Source organism: Oenanthe melanoleuca, chromosome Z (assembly GCF_029582105.1).
Source record: "Oenanthe melanoleuca isolate GR-GAL-2019-014 chromosome Z, OMel1.0, whole genome shotgun sequence".
Taxonomy (NCBI): Eukaryota; Metazoa; Chordata; class Aves; order Passeriformes; family Muscicapidae; genus Oenanthe; species Oenanthe melanoleuca.
In genome coordinates, this window is record NC_079362.1 from 20,449,899 (window position 1) to 20,470,396 (window position 20,498).

A 20,498-nucleotide genomic window follows, 5' to 3' on the forward strand; every position below is an offset into this window, starting at 1 on the left:
GAGGACTCTATTGTCCCCTCCCAAGGAATGAGCCAGACGAGATGACGAGTGAGCAAGGACACATACATGCTAGCAGGACTCATGGACATGGCCTCACACAGAAGCTTGCCCCTGGGACAAGCACGGATCTTGGAGGTCCAGGGTGGAAGACAAACACATACAACAAACAAGTGTTTCAAAGCCTCAATTAAAAGATGACCAATCTCCTGTTCAGTGGGCACAGGGCTTAGTGCAAAGCCTGTCAAAGCCTCCAAACAATCACATGCTTCCACAGGTCCCACCACATTTAGCCCTGGAACCCAGCTCTGCCTCAATGCCACAGCAAGATAACCTCAAGCCACCCCAGGTGTGGGGAAGCAGGGAGCTGCAGGCCAAGCAGTGACCCTCCTGTCCTGATATGGCTGCACCCTGGGACCAGGAAAATGGCAAAAATAATAAGAACGAAGTAAACCACACTATCCAGAAAGTGCCTGTAAACTTTTTTTTTTTGGCCCTACCAAAAAACAGCCAACAAAGCCAACAGCCAACTGCATAGCACTTATCAAAAAAAAAAAAAAAAAAAGGGATGGATGTTTATTTTCTACACTTTTCCAGCATAAGCATGATGACCTAAAGATTTTCACTGGGTTTTTAAAAAAGGAAAACAATATCAAGTGATAGATATAATTCATTCAGGTTTGGGATAGCAGATTCCTGGATTTACAACAGTAATCCAGAAACACTTATCCATAATTAAAAATTATTTCTGTGCTACCTACTTTTGATAAAACAGTAAGCACTTGAGATAGATTGTCTACTTTTTATATATGTGGTTTTCAAGCTGACTTTCTCAATTCTTACTTGCTGCTGAAGGAGTAGAAGGCCAAAAGTGAGGGGTTTAGTCATCTCTTCCCACTACGCTGTGCTTATCTCCTCATGAACAGAAGTAGCTTCACCCACAGCAGCCTGTGATTGCTTTACACAATACACCACCACAGGGACTGTGCCAAGTGGCTAGTTCTTCTCTCAGACTAATTGCATCAACTCCTCCAAGGTAACTGAATCCCTTCTCTGTATCCCCTCTGCTACAGTTCCATGAAAACCTACAGTGTGTGACCTCTTCCTCAGTTACAGCTATGCAAAACATCCTGGGATAATGTGCTTCTTCAGAGGGTGCCAGTTCATGGAGTACCCTATGTAATCAATGTAATAATCATATTAAAAGTCTATTAAAGTCATATGAGGAGCAGCTGAGGGAACTGGGAGTGTTTAGCCCGGAGAAGAGGCAGCACAGGGGAAACCTTATCACTCTCTACAACTCCCTGAAAGGAGATTGTAGCCAGGTGCTTCTCCCATGCAATTAAAAATAGGAGAAGAGGACAGTGTCTTAAACTGCCCTAGGGGACGTTTAGGCTATACAAAAGGAGAATTTTTTTTATGGGAAGGGTAATTGGGCACTGTTATGGGCTGCTCAGAGACTTAGTGGAGTCGCCGTCCCTGAAGGTGAAAAGACTTTTAAGAAAATACTGGATGTGGTGCTTGGTATCAGTGCCACCAAGTTGACAAGATGATGTTCTGCCCTAGGTTGGATTGTATGACCTCAAAGTCTTTTCCAATCTAATTGATTCTGTGATTCTGTAAAGTTACTTTAAGCCTACTGCCTCATACATTTTTGCAATACAATTCATCCAAGCCCATGTTTTGTAATTTATGAAAACAATTCCAGACAATTATTTTGGATCACAACATAAATTTATGTCTTCCTGATAAAGTTAAATATGCTAGATTCATATATATTTTTTCTCTGGGGCTTTCTGGAAGAGCACAATTTAAATTTCTTTTAACATTTTTTTCAAAGAAAAATGCTCTGATGACTGAGCTGTTAATTAAAAGAGCTTTTATTGGAGATCTCAAGATTTTAACACTAATTTAAAACAACAGCAAAGTTTATTAAAATATCCCACATTATCTTGAAAATCATTCAACATAGCAGTTTGTATTACATAAAATCAGCAAAGTTGTAAAATAATACAATTAAATATTCTTTTCAATGCTTCCAATCTATTGTGTCCTTGTAATACCTCTTGCAATTAAGAATTGCTAACCTCTTTATTACGAAAATAGCTCTTCTCTACCTCCAGAATATTGATTAAAAGCTCAAATCACCTTTTATTGAATAATTCTAGTTTCTTTTTATATTACAGATAATGCCCACAGGTATCACATCCTCTTCACCTTTAACATCCCTTCTATATAGCTGTTGTCATATCCACTTCATTCTTTCTCTGGTGTCAAAGCCTGCCTTCTTGAATTTCAAATATAGGGATATTCTACTCACTTTTGTCTCACGGAATTGCAGTATCAACCCAAAGTTTCAAGACACGATCAACAAAAACTGTTTTCAAATAGAGAACCATTTACAGAATATTTAAATATGAACTATGATGTAGAAAACAAGAAATAATGTAGAAATAGTGAAAAGCCAGAAAAAACCTACAGTGCTGTCCATGATGTCTAGCTCAGTGAGAAAGATGAAATAGAAAACTGTCACAGGGTGAACAAAGTTTAGTCCTTAGCAATGCTGGTGTTTATTTGCAGACAGTTTTAGAATAACTTTGTACCACATTACTGTAAATTTTAACCACTTAGAAGTTCTAGGGGGTTGCACAGGTGCCTCAAGCCCATTTCAAGACAAAATAACCAAACTTAGTGAAACATGCAGGTGTGCACAGAGCGCTCCAACACAGCTTTTGCACTGCTGCACACTCAGCTGCTGCCTTCACTGAACCTTACAGGTGATTCACAGGTGACTGCTTGCAGCTACAGCACAAGTTCTGACTTAGCACAGCACAACTCAGGGAGCTAATTTTGCATTTGGGAACTCCAACAATGTCATCATAACATGTCCAAGTGATATGAATAACAAAAAGTATCAAGTAGCATATAAAAAAAAAAAAAATCAAACTAAATACTGATTTTAGCTCCTGTATATTTGCCAGATGGAGAAATCAACTACCACAGTTTAAGAAAAAATTAATACTTTTATTAACTTACTACTTCAAGAATCACTGTATTATCCATTTACTCTAAGAATTGAAACCCTTTAAAACAAGAACATCAACACAATTCCAATAAAAAAGAAGGGTGGGGATGGTAGAAGATCCCTTTCCTTGAAAAAAAGAACCAGATGAGAAGTAGATTGTTGATTAATAACTGCAACTTTTAAAGACTGCAATCAATGAAATATAGTATTCAAGTATGCACAAAGAAGCAAATCTAAGAATGTTTTTTACATTCCTGCTGTCTGCTGATGTTTTACTGGGTATTATGGATTTTTTGAAATATACAATAATTACTTATATATTTATTAATTTTATTACATAAGATTTAATGTATCATATCAATACTACTGCTCAATTTTCCAAGTTTTTTACTTATTTTAACTCCTTCTGGGTAAAATAACTGAGTTATTTACATTATTTTTACTACTTCTATCATTTTGAAGTCTTTATCAGTTCCAATTTGCCTTAGGAAGGATTCAATAATTTTAAAAATATTACTTTTATGTAAAATGGTCCATATGTTTTCCGTCCATTATTTCAATAAAATAAATATTTTAACAGCCTCAGAAATATTATAACGATTCAATGATAAAGGGAATTATTTTTTCCATTCGTAAAGCTCTTTGTATTAATACTTTTTTTTTTTAATACACTTTTGATAATGTCTTTTAATAAAAATGGCAGCTGTGTCAAAAAATTAAACGTAGACAAAAAATCATAGTCTGATGAAAATACTTAAGAGATAGACAAAAAAATATTGTTAATACAATTAAATGGACAGTATTTATCACAAGTTACCTAAGACAGTTTTTAATACCGTGGAGACCACACATGAGAAGAATGCAACCCTTTCCCAAGAAGCTAATTTTCTGCAATGTAAAATACTTATGCAGGGGAAAAGAAATGCTTGTTTTAATCAAGAAGCACTTATTTCAATCTATGTATTTTAACATCTGAAAGAAGACATTAAAATTTTCTACACAAATTAGTTTTCAATTTTGCAAAACAATGATTCACTCTGAAGTACATTCACTAACTTAAAATCAAACAAAAAAGAATTTTCAATAGAGAAAGTGGAAACCCTCAATATTTACAATCATCTTTCTTACACTCTCAGAAATTGCTTAAGTAATTGATCAAGCCGTCTTTCTCTTGTTAGCTGGTTACATGCTCAGAAAGCCACTCCCTTTTGACTGATCAAATTTAGACAAATTTAGAATTTTTATTTTACAATTTATAACTCACCTGCTTGGGAAGGCGGAAGAGAGCATTTTTGTAAAATATATCTTTAGCCTGACTCCATGTTCCATCAATGATGATCATAACAGATGGACTAGAAGACATCACTGCAACTTCTTCCAAATCGGTTGCTTCAGCTCCAGGATACAAAATTAGAGTATTGGGATTTCTGCACACAGTTGCTAGTTCAGGATACCTTCAATGCACAGAAACGCAAAATTAAATTAATTATTGAAAGTTTTCATCTCATACACATACTTTCAGATATTAGCTCCCACTCATCTCCACCAAATTTTACTTAAAATGTCCCTTTCTCATCCACCACTTTCTCCTTCCAACACCTCAGAAACTGTTGGTTTTCCCCCAGCTTCTAAGTAGGGGCAGTCAAAAAACCACAAAAATAATCCATGAAGGCTGAATAAAGCAATATATATTTTCCAATGTTTAATCACTATTCTAATGACTATTGGAGCCAAACACATTTAGATTTGTTTACCAAAATTTAATATGTATATTCTAGAAAACTTTCTTCAAACACTTGGCATAAAATTACTGCAATTATCCTATTTTTAACCTTATATATATAGAGAATATTAGCAACTCCTGGTCCTCACATACAGGACACTTTTGAAAAGGTTATCATTTCCATTGGGTTGGGTTTTTTTAAATTATGACTTGCACTAACTGCTACAGTTAGAGTTCCCATACTTTTACACTCACTTCTTTCTTCCTGTTGGCTTCTACATTTGTCAATGGTACCACAAGAGTAACTATTGTCTATCAAGTGTACAGTTAATGTTCATGGAAACTCCTGAAGTTTTTGCAGCATACCACTGTCTTAGTCTATAAAAATCTGCGAAAGACATTTCATTTAAATAGTACTCCAAGTCTCAAAAACCAAGCCTAAACTAGTCTGGCCTTGAACACTCCAAGGAAGGGGCAGCCACAGCTTCTGTAGGCATCCTGTTTCCATGCCTCACCACCATCAGGGTAAAGAATTTATTCCTAGTATCTAATTGAAACCTACTACTCTCTTCCCTTGTCCTAGACCTTGTGAAAATCCCTTTCCAGCTTAATTGAAAACCCTTTTAGGTATCAAAAGGCTTCCATAGGGTCTCCCTTGGAGCCTTCTCTTCTCCAGACTGAACAATTCCAATTCTCAGCCTTTCCCATAAGAGATGTGTCCAGCCCTTTGATCATCCAGCCCTCCTCTGGACTCATTCCAGTATATCCATGGTCCCTATCTTTTCTGTGTTAGGGGCTCCAAAGCTGGACACAGTACTCCAGATGGGGTCTCACCAGAGTGGAGTACTAGTCTCAAGCAGACTGGTAGGAGAGAACCCAAGAAAAGTCTCGTCCTGTAACGACTGTATTACTTGTCTGGAACTCATTTCTGCAGTATCATCACACAGTCTTCAGAACTGCCTCAATCAGAAAGCATAAAGAAATATAAAGCAAGTGTTGACTGTCCAAAGCATGTGACATCAAATAAGAAATTAATTCTGCATAGTACTTCAGTGGTTATAAAGTGTAACTGATTTGGTAGGATGAGAGGAGCAATATGCAATTGAAACACCATGTGAAGTGGAAATAGAAACCAGCACATCTTAGGTGTATCAGAATGGGATTAACAATAGCCAGCACATAAAGTGGGCTCTTCATGATACCTATCAAAATCCATTTTAGGCAAGGTCATGAACACAGCCACAGGCATGCTGTAAATATGTAAGTTCACACTGAGGCATTCCTATTATCACTGTCACCTGGAGCTTTTAAGTTCCAGGAACTGGAACCTGCACCACTTTTCCAAAAATCAAGCAAGAATAATGTGTATTTGTAGGGGGAAGCAGTGGTAGGAGTGGGGAGGATTAGAGAAGAAAGAAATGGTTCATAATGGATTTTGAGTTGAGATATACAAGGTGTACTTAAACCTGCACTCCATAATCACTCTGAGGAAGCATGTGAAAACACAGTTTTAAGAATGTTAAGTTCAGGCAGGATTGTAGTGCAAGACATTGAAATCCTGAGATTAAGACTCAAATGGGACCATATAGGATGTATGTGAAATGGAAAGTGGAACAGAATTCAGTGCACCAATAAGCCGGGAGACAGTATTCCACCATCTAACCTCCCTCACTGCCAGCCTCCTCCCTCCAGCAAACAGTCCAGATTGATTCAACATTGCGTGTTCCAGTACTGTCAACATCATTAACTACAAAGAACAAACATACCACCAACCAAACAAAACCAAAACATAATGATCCATCTTTCCAAAATGAACAGAAGAATAATTGTAAATAGAAACCAGAAATCTGTAAGATATGCCTGTGGCATGGAAATTTCTCTGGCCACTATTTCTTTAAGCCTTACTTACACTATAGTAATTTTTATAGTATCAGTTTAGTTTAACCAAGAATCTTGCTGCACAAAATCTCAAGCAAAGGCCCATCTCATTACACGGTGCCTAGCACTCAAGGCTTAAACCTAGAAAACCAGTTATTATTTTCATATTTGCCTTGAGAATCCAAGTCTTCAAAGAGCAAACTATCCTAATTTTGAGACAGTAGATATTTTAAATTATTAACACTCAGAGGATTTAAAAAAACGAATTCTTAAAACTAATCCAAATCCATATTGATTATGAAGCATTTTAGTTCATATTATGAACATCACAACTGATGTTTTAGTCTTCAAAACACAATTCAGTTGAAAACAATGGTTTTCAATGCATACTCATCCACGGATCATAGAATCATGACAAAATCACTTAATGGCTGGGGTTAGGAAGGGACCTTAAACATCATCTTGCTCCTACCTCCTTGCCACAAGCTGGGACGCTTCCCATTAGACTAGGTTGCTCAGAGCCCCATCCAACCTGGCCTTGAACATATCCGGAGACAGTATCCACAGCTTTCCTGGGCAATCTGTCCCAGCGCCTCACCACCCTCAAAGTAAAGAATCTTAATATTCAGTCTAAACCTACTTTCTTTCAGTTTGAATCCATTCCCCCTTGCTCTGTCACCAAATGCCCTTGTAAAAAGTCTCTCTCCATCCATCTGGTAGGCTCCCTTCCTGCACTAGAAGGCTCTAGTTAGCTCATCTCTTTTCCAGGGTGAACAATCACAACTCTCCTAGTCTTTCCTCTTCCTAGTCCTTCCATCACTTTAACTACCACCAAATGTTACTTCCATGACTTCCCCAACACTGGACTCTTAAGAGTTGGCTGAACAGGTTTAGCTATCTTGTTAGACTGTGTTTTTGCTAAAAAAGTTTGGACCAGATGATCCTTGAAGTCCCCTTCCATGCTGGTATTCTGTAATGCTATAGTACATATGTAATGAATATCAACAGCCAATGATGGCCTTTAGTTGCCCTTATGCTCAAAACAGAATTATTTTAATTAATTGAAAGAATAACCTCTATAAAGACTATGCTGAAGGAAAATCCTTTTTACAGACACTATGACATTTCCCATAGTTTCATTGGCACTTTGCAATACTTGCAGACTTGCAGACTTCAGAAAATGTTGGAATTGGAATTCCCAAGAGAAAGCAATTTGTATCATTTACAGTTATAGTCATTTACTTTAATCCAGGTAAGACTTTTATTGCAATAATGAAAAGTAAGATCAGTCTGAAGATAATAATTTTCTCTTTCTACAAATACACCAAAACATTTTTTTTTTATCTGCTCAACATGGCCAGCAGCTAATGTAAAGCTCAAACAGATGACACAACTTAAAAGTTAGGCTTTAAAATTTAAAACTAAGATACAACTTGAGCTCCATAAAAGAAGTATCTTCAATACTTGCTTCTCTTATAAATCAACTTTAGTTTTGGTATGCAGCAGGTATTGCAGGCCTTTATAATCCACTTAACACAACAACAATCTCTGCTAAGCAAACTATTAATATGTTTCATTCATGTCTGAATATCCAACCACTTTGCCACAGAAGATTTATACATTCTCATGATTGTACTTTAGTAGCATTTCATTATTTCTGAGATGCATGCTCTTGAAATGTGTAGTTTAAATATAATTCCATTTTTGTAACAAACATTTTCATTACACATCTACCCAGTTGCTCTCAAACTCCCTAAGTGGTTTTAATCCGACATCCAGTGTGAAAGGCAAGCATTCAAATTTTAAAAATACAGCACTGCCATTTAGTAGCAAACAATACTACTAATAAAGAAGAGATGCTAACATTTTATCTGTAGAAAACCACCAGGTTAATGAGGACTTCTCAGTTATTCTTATCATTTTTACTATTTCACCTTAGTTATAGGCAGGTGCCTTTTTGCCTCTCTCAATACTCCTGTGTTTGGAAGACTGCAGACTGACAAAATTCCTATAAGGCACTAATTCCCATTAGGTAATAAAAAGGATAAAAAATAAAGGCAACTACCCTCTGTCATTTCCACATTTAGAAAGAGGCCCTTAGGATCAGGACTGAAGCATAAGAGATATCCAGCAAGAGTGCCTTTGTAGTATCCACTACTATCTACTTTTTCTACTTTTTTATCATTTATCTACTTTTCTTGCATGTAAAGCATAATCTTTAAGAACATAAACATTAGCACAAGGAACATCATAGAATTGTTTACATTGGAAAGGACCTCAAAGACAACCAAGTCCACCACTTAACATTGCCAAGTCCACCACTAAACCATATCTCCAAACTCCCTATCTACAGGTCTTTTAAATACCTCCCGGGATGGTGACTCAACCACTTTCCTGGGCAGCCTATTCCACAGCCTGAAAGTCCTTTTGGGTGAAGGAATTTTCCAGTCTAAACCTCTCATTGAAGCACATCTTGAGAGACATTTCTTCTTGTTCTGTCTTTTGCTTGTTAGTTCAAAGAAGAAACCAACATCCACCTTACTATAAGCTCTTTTCAGGTAGTTGTAGAGAGTGGAAAGATCTTCCCAAATGTGACATATACTGTGTCAGGTTTGTGTCAAGGTTTTGGTAGGGAGTAAGCTGCAAAAGTTGTTGCATGCTCCCAATAAAAAATCCAGATAAACAACTGAACTGGTCTTTTATTTGAGAAATGTTATCTGATAAGCCGAGTTGCCATGCAAACACTTCATATTTTCAGTAGAGTTAAAATGCCAGATTGCAGGAAGAATAGAGAAGACCAGGGAAAAAGATCATGTATTAGCTCTTAAAAAATTGATTAATCCCTTCTCATCTTTTACATTATGGATATGTTAAAGATATCAGGTTCTGAAAAGACTTTCCAAAGTTGGTTCTTTAGCTTTCTGAAAAAAGTGTCCTCAAGAAGGAACTGAGCATAGGAAATTCTCACCAAAAAAAAACCCAAAAAAACCCAAAAAACCAACAACAACAAAAAAACTCAAAAAACAAACAAAAAAGTTATTTATATTTACTCTTTCATTCAAACAAACAAAAAGTTAAAATCCTGATTTTCAGTCTTACTGTCATAACCATTGGACATCTAAATGTTACATTTTCATCCAGGTCACACCAGTTATTCTGTAGGATGCAATTCTGGAGCTCCGTATAAAACCCCTTTGTTCTCCCCATATATTTTGGATGCTGATTACGAAGAATAGGAAAAATAACCAAGGTACACTTGGACACCAAACCTGCCTTACCCTTCAAGCAATGGGCACTGACAGCTACCCAGCTGTGATGGTATGCACACTTCCCCTTAAAAGCAGACCTCTGCCAGCTATGGATTCACAGCTGGTTCAGTTTGCTGGTTGGCAGGCCACTGATAGAGCTGCTGTGATGGATACTTCCAAAGAAACTCAGCTGCTGCTATGGCTTAGTTTTCATTCAAATCCATAAGGACAATTATTTACAACTCAACACAGGTTGCCGTGAACTAAGTTTTCAGAGCTGTTGCCAAGAGCTGCTAGATCCCCTAATAATACAAATATTTCATTCTATTATGATTATTTACATCCAGGCTATCACTTGGCCAGTTCTGCCCCACGCTAGGGCTCTACATGTATGCAGAGAAAAAATGTGTACACCACATCATGCCTCCATCTGCAGGCATGTCCAAACACAAGGTCAGTGACAGCAGAGATTTTGAGTTATACTGGTTTATACCTTTCCAAACCACGCACTTCTGGTGGCAGCAGCAAAGGACACAAATAGTATCAGACAACATCAACCTAAAGTATTGGTATGGCCCTAATGTGCTTCAAAACAATGATACTTCTAAAATATATCAGCAAGTATTCTGTAACAATTTATTTCTTCAATGTAACAAAGACAGAAGTCTTGCCCTGACAGGGAGCAAGACTGATTAAGTTGCCTGTAAAGTAGGTACCAAACTGTTTACAGACAGCATGGCTTTTAAGAAATTCAGAAAACAAACAAGTCCTGCTTAGTTTAATGTGTCATAAAATGTAAGATGAAGCACTGCAATTTGTGAGGCTTTAGAAGTACCATTAGCAGAGACTTTCACCCTAAGAGAAGATCAGGGACCAGTATAGCCCTTCCCATTTACAATAAACACTGAGATGTTCCTACAAGTCTGCAAAATGCCTGTTCCTTTGTTTTTACATGGAAGGAATATTGCTTAAAACATTGTCAGAATGCTTTTATAGCTAAGAAGAAAAAACACATAGAAATAACACATTGCAAAGCTGGAAAATAACTCTTCTCCATCACTCTTCCTTCCTTTTCCCAAGAAGGTGGGCATAAACTCAATGACTAAGCACTCCAAATTTCTAGTCTCACATCCACTCTACAAAGCAGGTACACTGTAGATGCTGACAGTGTTAAGTTTTAGCCTCACACCTGGGCAAGACAGATCACCAAAATTCATATTAACCTAATGAAAATGTTCATTTCTATCACCACCTCCTGCATGGTGTATAGCAAAAAATCTAAAAGAATTTGAGGCTGAGATGTTCCACAAGAGGATCCTCTAGTTTAGAGAAACACCTCTGGATTCAAACTTGAAGCAGCTTTAATACTGTAATCAGCAATTCTAAAAGAATTAAAAAATTTACTAGGCACAGACTGTATTGAGAGTGTTCTACTTGATGTGTATCAGTTCGAAAAGTTGCTTTATTTTCAGGTTTAACACAAAGGGAGTAAAGTTTCCCTGTACCCTATAACCTTTTAGATAACTATTAGAGTTATTATCATAGAAGACTAAGAAAAGCAATATATTTTTAATGTTTTCTAGTTAAAATTCAGGCAGCACGAAGATTTGCAAGGCTCATTCTGTATTACTTTCCAGCACTTTTGTACATTGACCTCCACAGAGAGTTTCCTTTAAGGATTTGACTCAATTTGAGAACCAATTTCCCTCATAAGTATTCACGATTTCTATTTGCTTTACTGAAAATATATGTAGTAAAACTTCACAAGCATTTGCCCCAAGACTTGGCTTCTAAGATTTAGCTTCATCTAAAGAAGATTAAAGATGCTGTATAGGAAAGCAGTATTTTCCAAGGTCTCAGAATATTAGAAAAAAAGAATTTAAAAATTCTGTAAGCTATGCTTTCTTATGATTAAGAGGAAGAAGGAAGTGATATATTTTTTTCAAATGTTAAGAGTTTCTCACCACAAGGCTGCTTTCTCAATTTCCTACACTTGAACAAAAACTATCAGTTTTAGTTCAGTGACACCAAACAGTTAGTTAGATAGAGCAAATCAAAAAATAACAAAATAGAACAGCAAGACAAACCTAGTACTAGGAAAGTTCTAGTACAGTTCTAATTTTCTAGAACTGGAAACAGCCAAGAGTTTGAAAGTATTCATCTGAACACTCCAAAAGCACAGAACAGTCTATAACCTGAAGGAAGAATATCAAGTGTTTCTGACTATCTTTGGAAATCAGAAGCTTATAACAAAAGTGAGTGTGCACACTTGAGGTAAAAATTAAGAACACTGTTGGCTATTTAAAAAGACACAGAAAGATATATTTCTATAATTTACAGAGAACCAGAAAATGGCAATCCTACTCACCTGTCTTCATTAAAACGTCGACCAACCAAAATTTTACATTTTTCTGGAGGGAGACAAGCCGCTAGCAAAGGTACTGTTCTTAACACTCGACTTTCCTGTAAAAAAAGAAAAATTACTTTTGAATAAAATCAGTAAAGGATTCTTGAATTGCTAATGTTTTATTTTTCTATCGAATATTGTTGACTACAGATAGACAAATAATTTTGGCAAGACAAAACAATCTTAAGGAAAAAACCCCCCAATCGTGGTGCCTCAAAGTATATTGTTTTCATTGACAATGTTGAACATAGTTTCAACTAATCTATTATCATCATTATAAATTTGAACTAGGTTATCAGTATAAAAAACGGTAACAAAACTTCAGAGAAATATCACTGAATAATAAACAGTGGGCATAAAAAAAGCATTAGAATTAATGTAATAGTACCAGGATCAGTAGAAAATTAGGGTAGGGTTCAATTTACAGATGCTTTAAAAAAAAGCATGGGTGCACAAGAACAGAGTGTGAAATGCAAACATTCTGTCACTTCACTTCAGAGTCACCTGGACAATGACACCTACACTGCCACAAAGACTGTCGCGTGCCATGCAGGCTGTGGTGATCAGGCACCTGTATACATCTTTGTGCCACAGATGAGAAAAGTGACCAGGCCTGGGTGGGGAGCAGGGGCTCTTCATTTCTCAAAAGCATTAAAGAGAGGTGTTTTGATGGAGGACTTCAGAAAATGGAAAAAGATGGAAGTAATGGCAGCTGAAGCAAACCATCTACTCCTCAAACAAAGAAATATATTTCTGTGCTTCATTTAGCAGAGCTGGCAAAGAACTTTTGTCTAGACAATAATTAGTACAATTTGAGCTTCCGTTTGTGGGATTTCAAATTTTTTTTCCTCATCAAGGAAGCAGAAGCATAGTTTTATCTTGCACTTAGTGAAGACAGCAAGCCAACAACAAAACTGACGTCTCAGTTTCTTTATTTCTCATAAGATTAATAAAGGAAGGTTATTAGCTGAATCTAGCAGGAGGTAAGACACTAGATGTCAGGTAAGAAACATGAAAGCCCTAAATTCAGTAAATGAAATGAGTTCTTACAATATTCACAACTTGAATGTTTCATGATTCAAACAATGAACATCCAAAGTTCAGTCCCCAAACCACAGGATTAATTAATAAAACCAGGGCCAGGGGGGAAGGGTTTAGTCTGCCTTTTGATTGAAGAGCCATATCTCAACAAGAGTATTTGTGAACATGTGAGGCCCTGAGTAAGTCATTCTAGGTTATATGTTACTTCCACAAATATCAATGTGCAGCTGCCTGCACTCTCACATCGTCTTGCTACTGTACTGTACTGTTAAAAATAATTTTCTGAAGACTTATTACTGTCGCCTAAAACTTTTATTAATATTGCTTTTTCTGAACCTTATGTACTGATCCTCAATAAATAAAACATCATGCACTTGAAGGAACAGTTGTGCTGCTACACCCACCACCATTTTTCATGGTCGCAGCAGCAACATGATGTCTCCTAGGGATAGACAATAATCAAAGTAACTTGGGAGTGAAGTGTCAGCAGTTGGGGGGAGAAATATCCTTCAAGCTGCCATCAATTTCTTCTACCTCAGCAAAGCAGAACAAGCCATCAACAGCGGTATAGTATTATTTGTCTTTATTTTATCATAATTAAATAACATTCCAATTCAGTAGCCAGAGGTCTCCCTTCTTTTTAAGAATTTTAGAAGTGGTAAAAAAGGAACTGGAAGAAAGTCAACTATTTGTCTCAAATAAGCAAAACCAAAAGAGCTGCCATCAGTCAGAAGAAAGTTATTCTCCCTCCGATGTCATATCCTTACTTGAGAATTACCTTTCATATCAAAGAAATACATTCTCTTACCAACACACAAAATGGAATTTTCCAATCTAAAAACAATGGAAGCTAAAACATAAAATGCAAGGCTGAAAGGAATTGAGAACAGAAGCTTAAGAAGAGCTAAGTCAAACCAAAATTTTAGAAGTTTCATTTGTTTATCATTTTCCTCATTAAAAAATTTGTATTTATCGAGTCCATATGTAACATTATCATACCATCAATTCTCTATTTACTGGTTTGAAAGAGAGCAGTTACTCTCCTTTGTTCTTCTCAGTGTTCTAATAGTCATTTGCAACTCTTTGTTTATTCATTACTTGACTAGAGAAGTACATAGATAGAAACAGGACTAAAGGACTTACATGGTGGGCTGATCTTGGCTGGCCTCCTGGTGCCCACTAGCCAGTCGCCCTTCTCAGTGGAATGTGGTGGGGAAATAAGATGTAAATGAACTTGTGGGTTGAAAAGACCATTGGCAGAAGCAAAGCAAGATAAATATATTTTATTCTCCATTTCCAATCAGCAGGCAAAGTGCAGCCACTTCCTGGGAAACAGGGCCTCAGCACATGTAGCAGTTCCTACACAAGCCTCAGAGAGAGATGCCATTCTCCACCCACCTCTCCCCGCCTTACTGTGCTGTCATGTGGTATGGAATTTGGTCAGCCAGGCTTACCTGCCCTCCAATCTCTTGCCTGCACCCAGGCTACTGGCCTTTGAAGGCAGTCTTGGAGGCACAGTCCTGATGCTGTGTGAGCACTGCTCAGCAGTAGTCCAGACACTGGAGGCACAGATCTCTGAGAGCTGCAGCGTGAAAAGCTAACTTCCTGACAGACTCAAGGCAATTTACTTTTGCATTGTGGGTTGGTTTTTTTTGTTTTGTTTTGTTTTCTGGGAATTTGTGGTATTTTTGGTTACCAGAGCATTATCCATCTACAATTAAGTGACAGTTCAAACTAATACAAATATTTTTTAAAGTGAGCAGAAATACATTTCCTTCATGTCTGCTTATGAATTTTTAGGGCAAACAGAAAGAATTTCCCCCTCAAATTTTTTTTACTGTTCACTCAGAAATACTATAGAAGAGGTATTATAATGAGCAACTCAAAACTAATTACTAGAATTAGATAAATATAATAAATCATTAAATACATACAAGTCTAAATTTTCTTCTCAGATAGTTAACACAGAAAATTCTTAGAGAAAGAAAAGTAGAAAGCAAGAAACTTAAACAGATACCCTTTGCTATGCTTCAGGGTTCTGTCCTGAGTTACACTCATCACTAAGATTTTGAAAAGTACATAATGGCCTACATTCTACTTGCAATCACTTCAAGAATAATCAAAGCCAAAGGTAAGACCAAAAGGGGTTTGAACACCTAGCTATGCCACTGACTTAGGGATCATAACATCAGGCATGAAAAAGGAAAAAAATGACAAAATCATTTTATTTATTTATCTATATGCAAAGAAGAAAAATAAATCAGACCAAGCAAATAACTCCATCACCTTTGCATTAGTCCTGATGCTGGGTTTCTATATTTTTAGTTCTTAATTTATTCTCATGATAAGCAATGGTACAATACTATTCCAATACCAACACCAATCTGAAAACAGGTATTTACACCTTAACATAGAATAGTGTATTACCCTTGGATTCCTTCACAAACAAAAATCTAAATAATTCATGTGGCTATAAAATGGAAGTTAGTTTGATTTCTCACATGTGATTCAATGTTCTACAGTATGTGATTCCTCTCCCCTTCACAATAACTGATATGTGCATAAGTCTATCCAGCAGCTTCTGGCCTCTGGATAATGTGAATGAGAAGATATCAGTCACATTAATCAGAGCACAGGAAATGTTTTTCCTGACTTGCTACATTACTATCTTGCCTCAATACCAGTCTCAATAGCGTCATTTGACCATAGTTGAAGGCTTACTCCAATGCACCGCAGACTTCTAAAGCCAATAATGAAGCACACGGGGGACAGCCTTTAGGACTGATGCACAACAGGGGAAAGACATTCTCTACCTGGTTAGTTTAATGGGATATTTTTGAAACAGACTGTTAGATTCTAGCAGACTCATCAGCCTTTGAGTATGAGCAGTTACAAGCAAAGGGAACCTACCTGTTGTCACATATGCCTCTGCAGTTATGCAATCAAAAGCACCACCTGTGACGATCTGAGATAACACTTCCAAAGATCATTGTATGATGTTCTTAGCTTCCCATCGTTTAATAGGACTTTTCCGATAAGCCAAGGGCCCAATATAGTTGGATAGTTTCCATAGTGATAATTTATTGTATGAATTATCATTATGTAATATAGAGTAATGGAAAACTTGCATCTCATTATAACAGACAGCTGCTGTGATTGCTAAATAATGAAGAATTGTAGATAGACAGACACAGGAATGGTGTATTAAATCTAGAAAAATCTGCAAATTTTTTCTAATATCCTTGACCAGGAACAGGAAATTCAACACAATTAAAATGCCAATTCAGTATCTCTGGCATATTTTTAAACTTCTTTTTCCCAGCAAGTGACTTCAGCATATATTTAGGTAGTTTTTGAAATAAGTAACATGGAAGACTATTCCAATTATATACAGTATATTAAAAATCAGTTTTCCCATTTAGGGCTCCAATATGGCTTCTGTTTTCTTTCCTTGCAAGAGAAGACTTTTTTAAATTGGATTTTGTTGTATTCTGCTTAAATTCCTTCAGGAAATGACTCTCTGCATGTTGATTGAGCAACTGTGTAATGTCAAGCAAACAGCTGGACCATGAGAGTACATGAATTTTCTGAATTTCACAGTCTAATTTGCAGACCCACCATCTACCCAGATCTGTCTAACCATGGTACAATTTCTAAACACCTTATGATCCACCTCTATAGGCCACAGTCAATCAAAGAGTAAAACATCAATGTATGTTCTTCTATCGGTAAACTAAAACATGCTGTTCTGAAGCTGAACTGTAGTTTTTCATTGGGGAAATAGCTAAGGTCATCACTAAAATGAATAGCTTCATTTATATTTTTAACAGAACACTAACATCAATAAAAGGTCACTACTGTAATCAAAATAAATTTCTCCACGGATCAACTCTAAACACCTCCGTGAGACAGTCTTCATAGAATCACAGAATACGCCGAGTTTGAAGAGACCCATGAGGATCATCAAGTCCAACTCCCGGCCTTGCACAGGATACTCCATAAATCACACCATGTGCCTTTATGCTATTTAATGTTATTTAATAATAATGTTATTTCAGTCTTACAATTTGTACAAAGGCAAATAGATTTCAGTTCTAGTAGGAGAACTGAGATGTCTTGCATGCATGGAATTACAGAAATAAGGTGTGATTTCAGAAGATACAGTAATTCAGAAGAACTGAACAACAAATATAGCAACTGAGATGAACTGGCATTCAGTTATGAAGTGTAAAAGGAAAAATCATTATATGACTGCCCTGGCTTTGGCTGGGATATAATTAATTTTTTCCCAGTAGCTGATACAATGCTATGTTTTGGATCCAGGATGAGAATAATGTTGATAGCAACAATGAAAACATCCATGTGTTAAGCAGTGTTTACCCTAAGCCAAGGACTTCTCAAGTGTCTCACACTCTGCCAGTGAGGAACTGCATAAGAAATCTTGAGGGAGTGAATCCAGGTCAGATGACTCAAACTGGCCTATCATGGGTACTTCACACCACAGAATATCGTGCTCAGTATTTAAACTGAGTATGGCCAGGAGCTGCCAATTGCTGCTCAGGGATGGGCTGGGCACCACCGTGCGGTGAGAACTGTATTGTGCATCACTTGCCACTATTATTATTATTAATAGTAACAGCAGTAGTAGCAACACTATTTCACTTTGTTTAATTTATTAAACTGTTATTATCTCTCTCCCAGAAAGTTCTACCTCTCCCCTCTGCTTCTCATTCCCATCCCATCTGGCAGAGGGGCAAGTACTGTGGTACTGTGTGGTACTCAGTACCTGGGAGATGGCCGGGGTCAAAGCATGACAATGAGTTGACAGAATAGCTGCTCCCTCCTGCCTACCATTTGCTGCATTAGGATAAGAGCTCAAGTCCCATAGTTACCACAGAATTACTCACCTCTGCTGGATGCTGAATTATATACAAGCAGGTAGAGACCTTTAGTGGATGTACAGGTAGGAAAGGACACAAACACACCTTCTGAGGACGGCTACATGGCAAAAGGGAGAGAAAAATGAAAAACAATCAGTAGTTTGCGAAAGAAGATATAAATAGATTGCACAAATATATATCACATTCCTTAAGAACTCCCCCTAACCATATTAAACCTCATGTAATTTTATGCTTGAAACCCCTTTCACTTGTAAAAACAAAGAAGCAAGGCTTTCATTGAAACAGCATTTTGAGAACTATGTTCAGATACTGCCTGTGGTTTGGTTAGGGTTAAACCACTCTAAAAATTTTTCTGTCATCTTCCAGATGAGAAGCTTACTAGCATCCATACCCTTATTAGACAAGTCTGCTACTGCTTTCCTAACAAGTTAGTTTCAACAATATGATAAGCTATATTAGAACATAAAATATTTACAATTTATAAAATACTTATAATGATTGATTATAATATAGCATTTTAGAAGAATACACACATGAAACCCCAGAAATGCTGCATTTTTTTTTTAATTCCATCTATGCTGAAATATGTAGCAGACATGTGGAATGAAAACTGAAAAGTCCTTATCAAGAACATCTAATCCAAGTCAGAAAAAAAAATAATTTAAAATTCTTTAGTGTACTGTCTCAAGCTGTTGAAATGACTAGCTGTAGAACAGTATTGAAAAAAATTAACTTATACTTAGTATGAAACTGATGTGATGAATGATCAAGAATAAACCGAAATGAAGTAAACTTGAAGTTATTCAGAGAAACTGAACTGTTCCTCCAGAAAAACACATTCACATGCACATGCACAAATGTCCCTCTAGCTCCTTGCATACATTATTCAACTACTCAGAAAAATGAAGAATTTTCCTAACAGTGAAACTCCTATCTGTATTCATCAACTAAAATCACATCATCTCTGCAAACTTAAAAAATAAAAAGTCAGTATTTTCAGCTGTGATAGGGACTCAGAGCAGAATTTGACCTGCACTCTCCTTGTAAACTTTATTGTTATCAGTTCATACCTTGACCACATAGGAGAGGCAGTAAGCAGTGAATCACTGCAGCAGTGATTCAAAGATGTGATTCAAAGAAGTGAATTCTGAAGACAGGTTCAGATTAAATTCATGACGTGTGACAGCTAGACCTGGTCTGTACGCTGCACAGATAAAACTGGCGATAACAGACCCCAACTCAAGTTTCCTAGCTCCTTCAGTGTAGCAGTAAACAAGCACCCAGGCAAGACAATGATAGGTTGGGTTCTAACCCAAAGAGGGGACCCCAACCAACCCCACTCAAGACTGAAGGGAGACATCTAATTGGCCAGTGATCCGGGCGGTGTTAAGATCTCAACAATCAAATACTCAAGTATGAGAATTTTTGAAGCCCCTATAAAAGAGTCCATCAATAAACTTTGGCTGTTGTCGCATGAATTCCGTGTGTTCTGTCGTGTGACTGTCTCCAAAACTGCAATAATGAAAAGCCCAACTAAGAATGAATTTGCTTGTTCACAAGAGCAAATGTTCACACACCCAGACAGGTGGACTAAGTAATGTCATAGTGATCCACACAACTACAACTGTTCCCCATTGAAACATTAGTATTTAATAGTAAATGACAAAAAAAAAAGGCAGCAAGAACTGATAAGCTCCTCTTTATCAGTTGACAGGCTGTGCTAATTTAAAACCTGTACTTCAAGCCCCAGCTACTGAGGCACAGAGGCTATTGCCTTCTCCACAGTATATTAAGGTTACCTAACACCAGTCGAAATACAAAGTGAGGATGGGGAAAATGTTTATTCAAGACAAGGAATTCCTACTTCTCAAAATAAGCACCAGAAAAACTAATGTTAAATATTTAGACTAAAGGGCTCACAGATAATAAATCAGCCTAATGACAAACTGGAAATTATTCTGTTAAATTCTTCTGGTGTATTCTGGAACTGGTCTGTTCCAGTTGCCTGCTGTTTTTCCTTCTAGTACTGACATTTTCAAGTTGCTAACGCTCCATAAATTTGGCACATTCTGCCATATTAATGGCTAGGCTTTGGGCCTAAAATTAAGCACTCAGTAACCTGACTATTCAGTGAGCTACCCAAGGCTCCTCCATCATTAATGAACTCAAAACAATCTCACTTCTGGGTCTGATGGGTTGTTCTCCAGTGCAATCCCTTTGCCTTTTTCTCAAATGCTCTCACATGTGAGCAATTTAAACAGAAATCTCTGTTTTAACA

General features: G+C 36.9%; 1 protein-coding gene across 1 annotated transcript in view; it reads right to left on the reverse strand.

The window, feature by feature from the left end:
- The window catches only part of DTWD2 (DTW domain containing 2), a 63,883-nt gene that overhangs the window by 21,011 nt on the left and 22,374 nt on the right, over nucleotides 1–20,498 (reverse strand). Inside the window, exons 2-4 of the mRNA XM_056514351.1 lie at nucleotides 18,227–18,317; nucleotides 12,240–12,334; nucleotides 4,287–4,476 (exon numbers count right to left, since the gene is read on the reverse strand). Of these exons, the coding sequence (XP_056370326.1) occupies nucleotides 4,287–4,476; nucleotides 12,240–12,334; nucleotides 18,227–18,317 (376 nt within the window). The remainder of the gene's footprint in view (nucleotides 1–4,286; nucleotides 4,477–12,239; nucleotides 12,335–18,226; nucleotides 18,318–20,498) is intronic.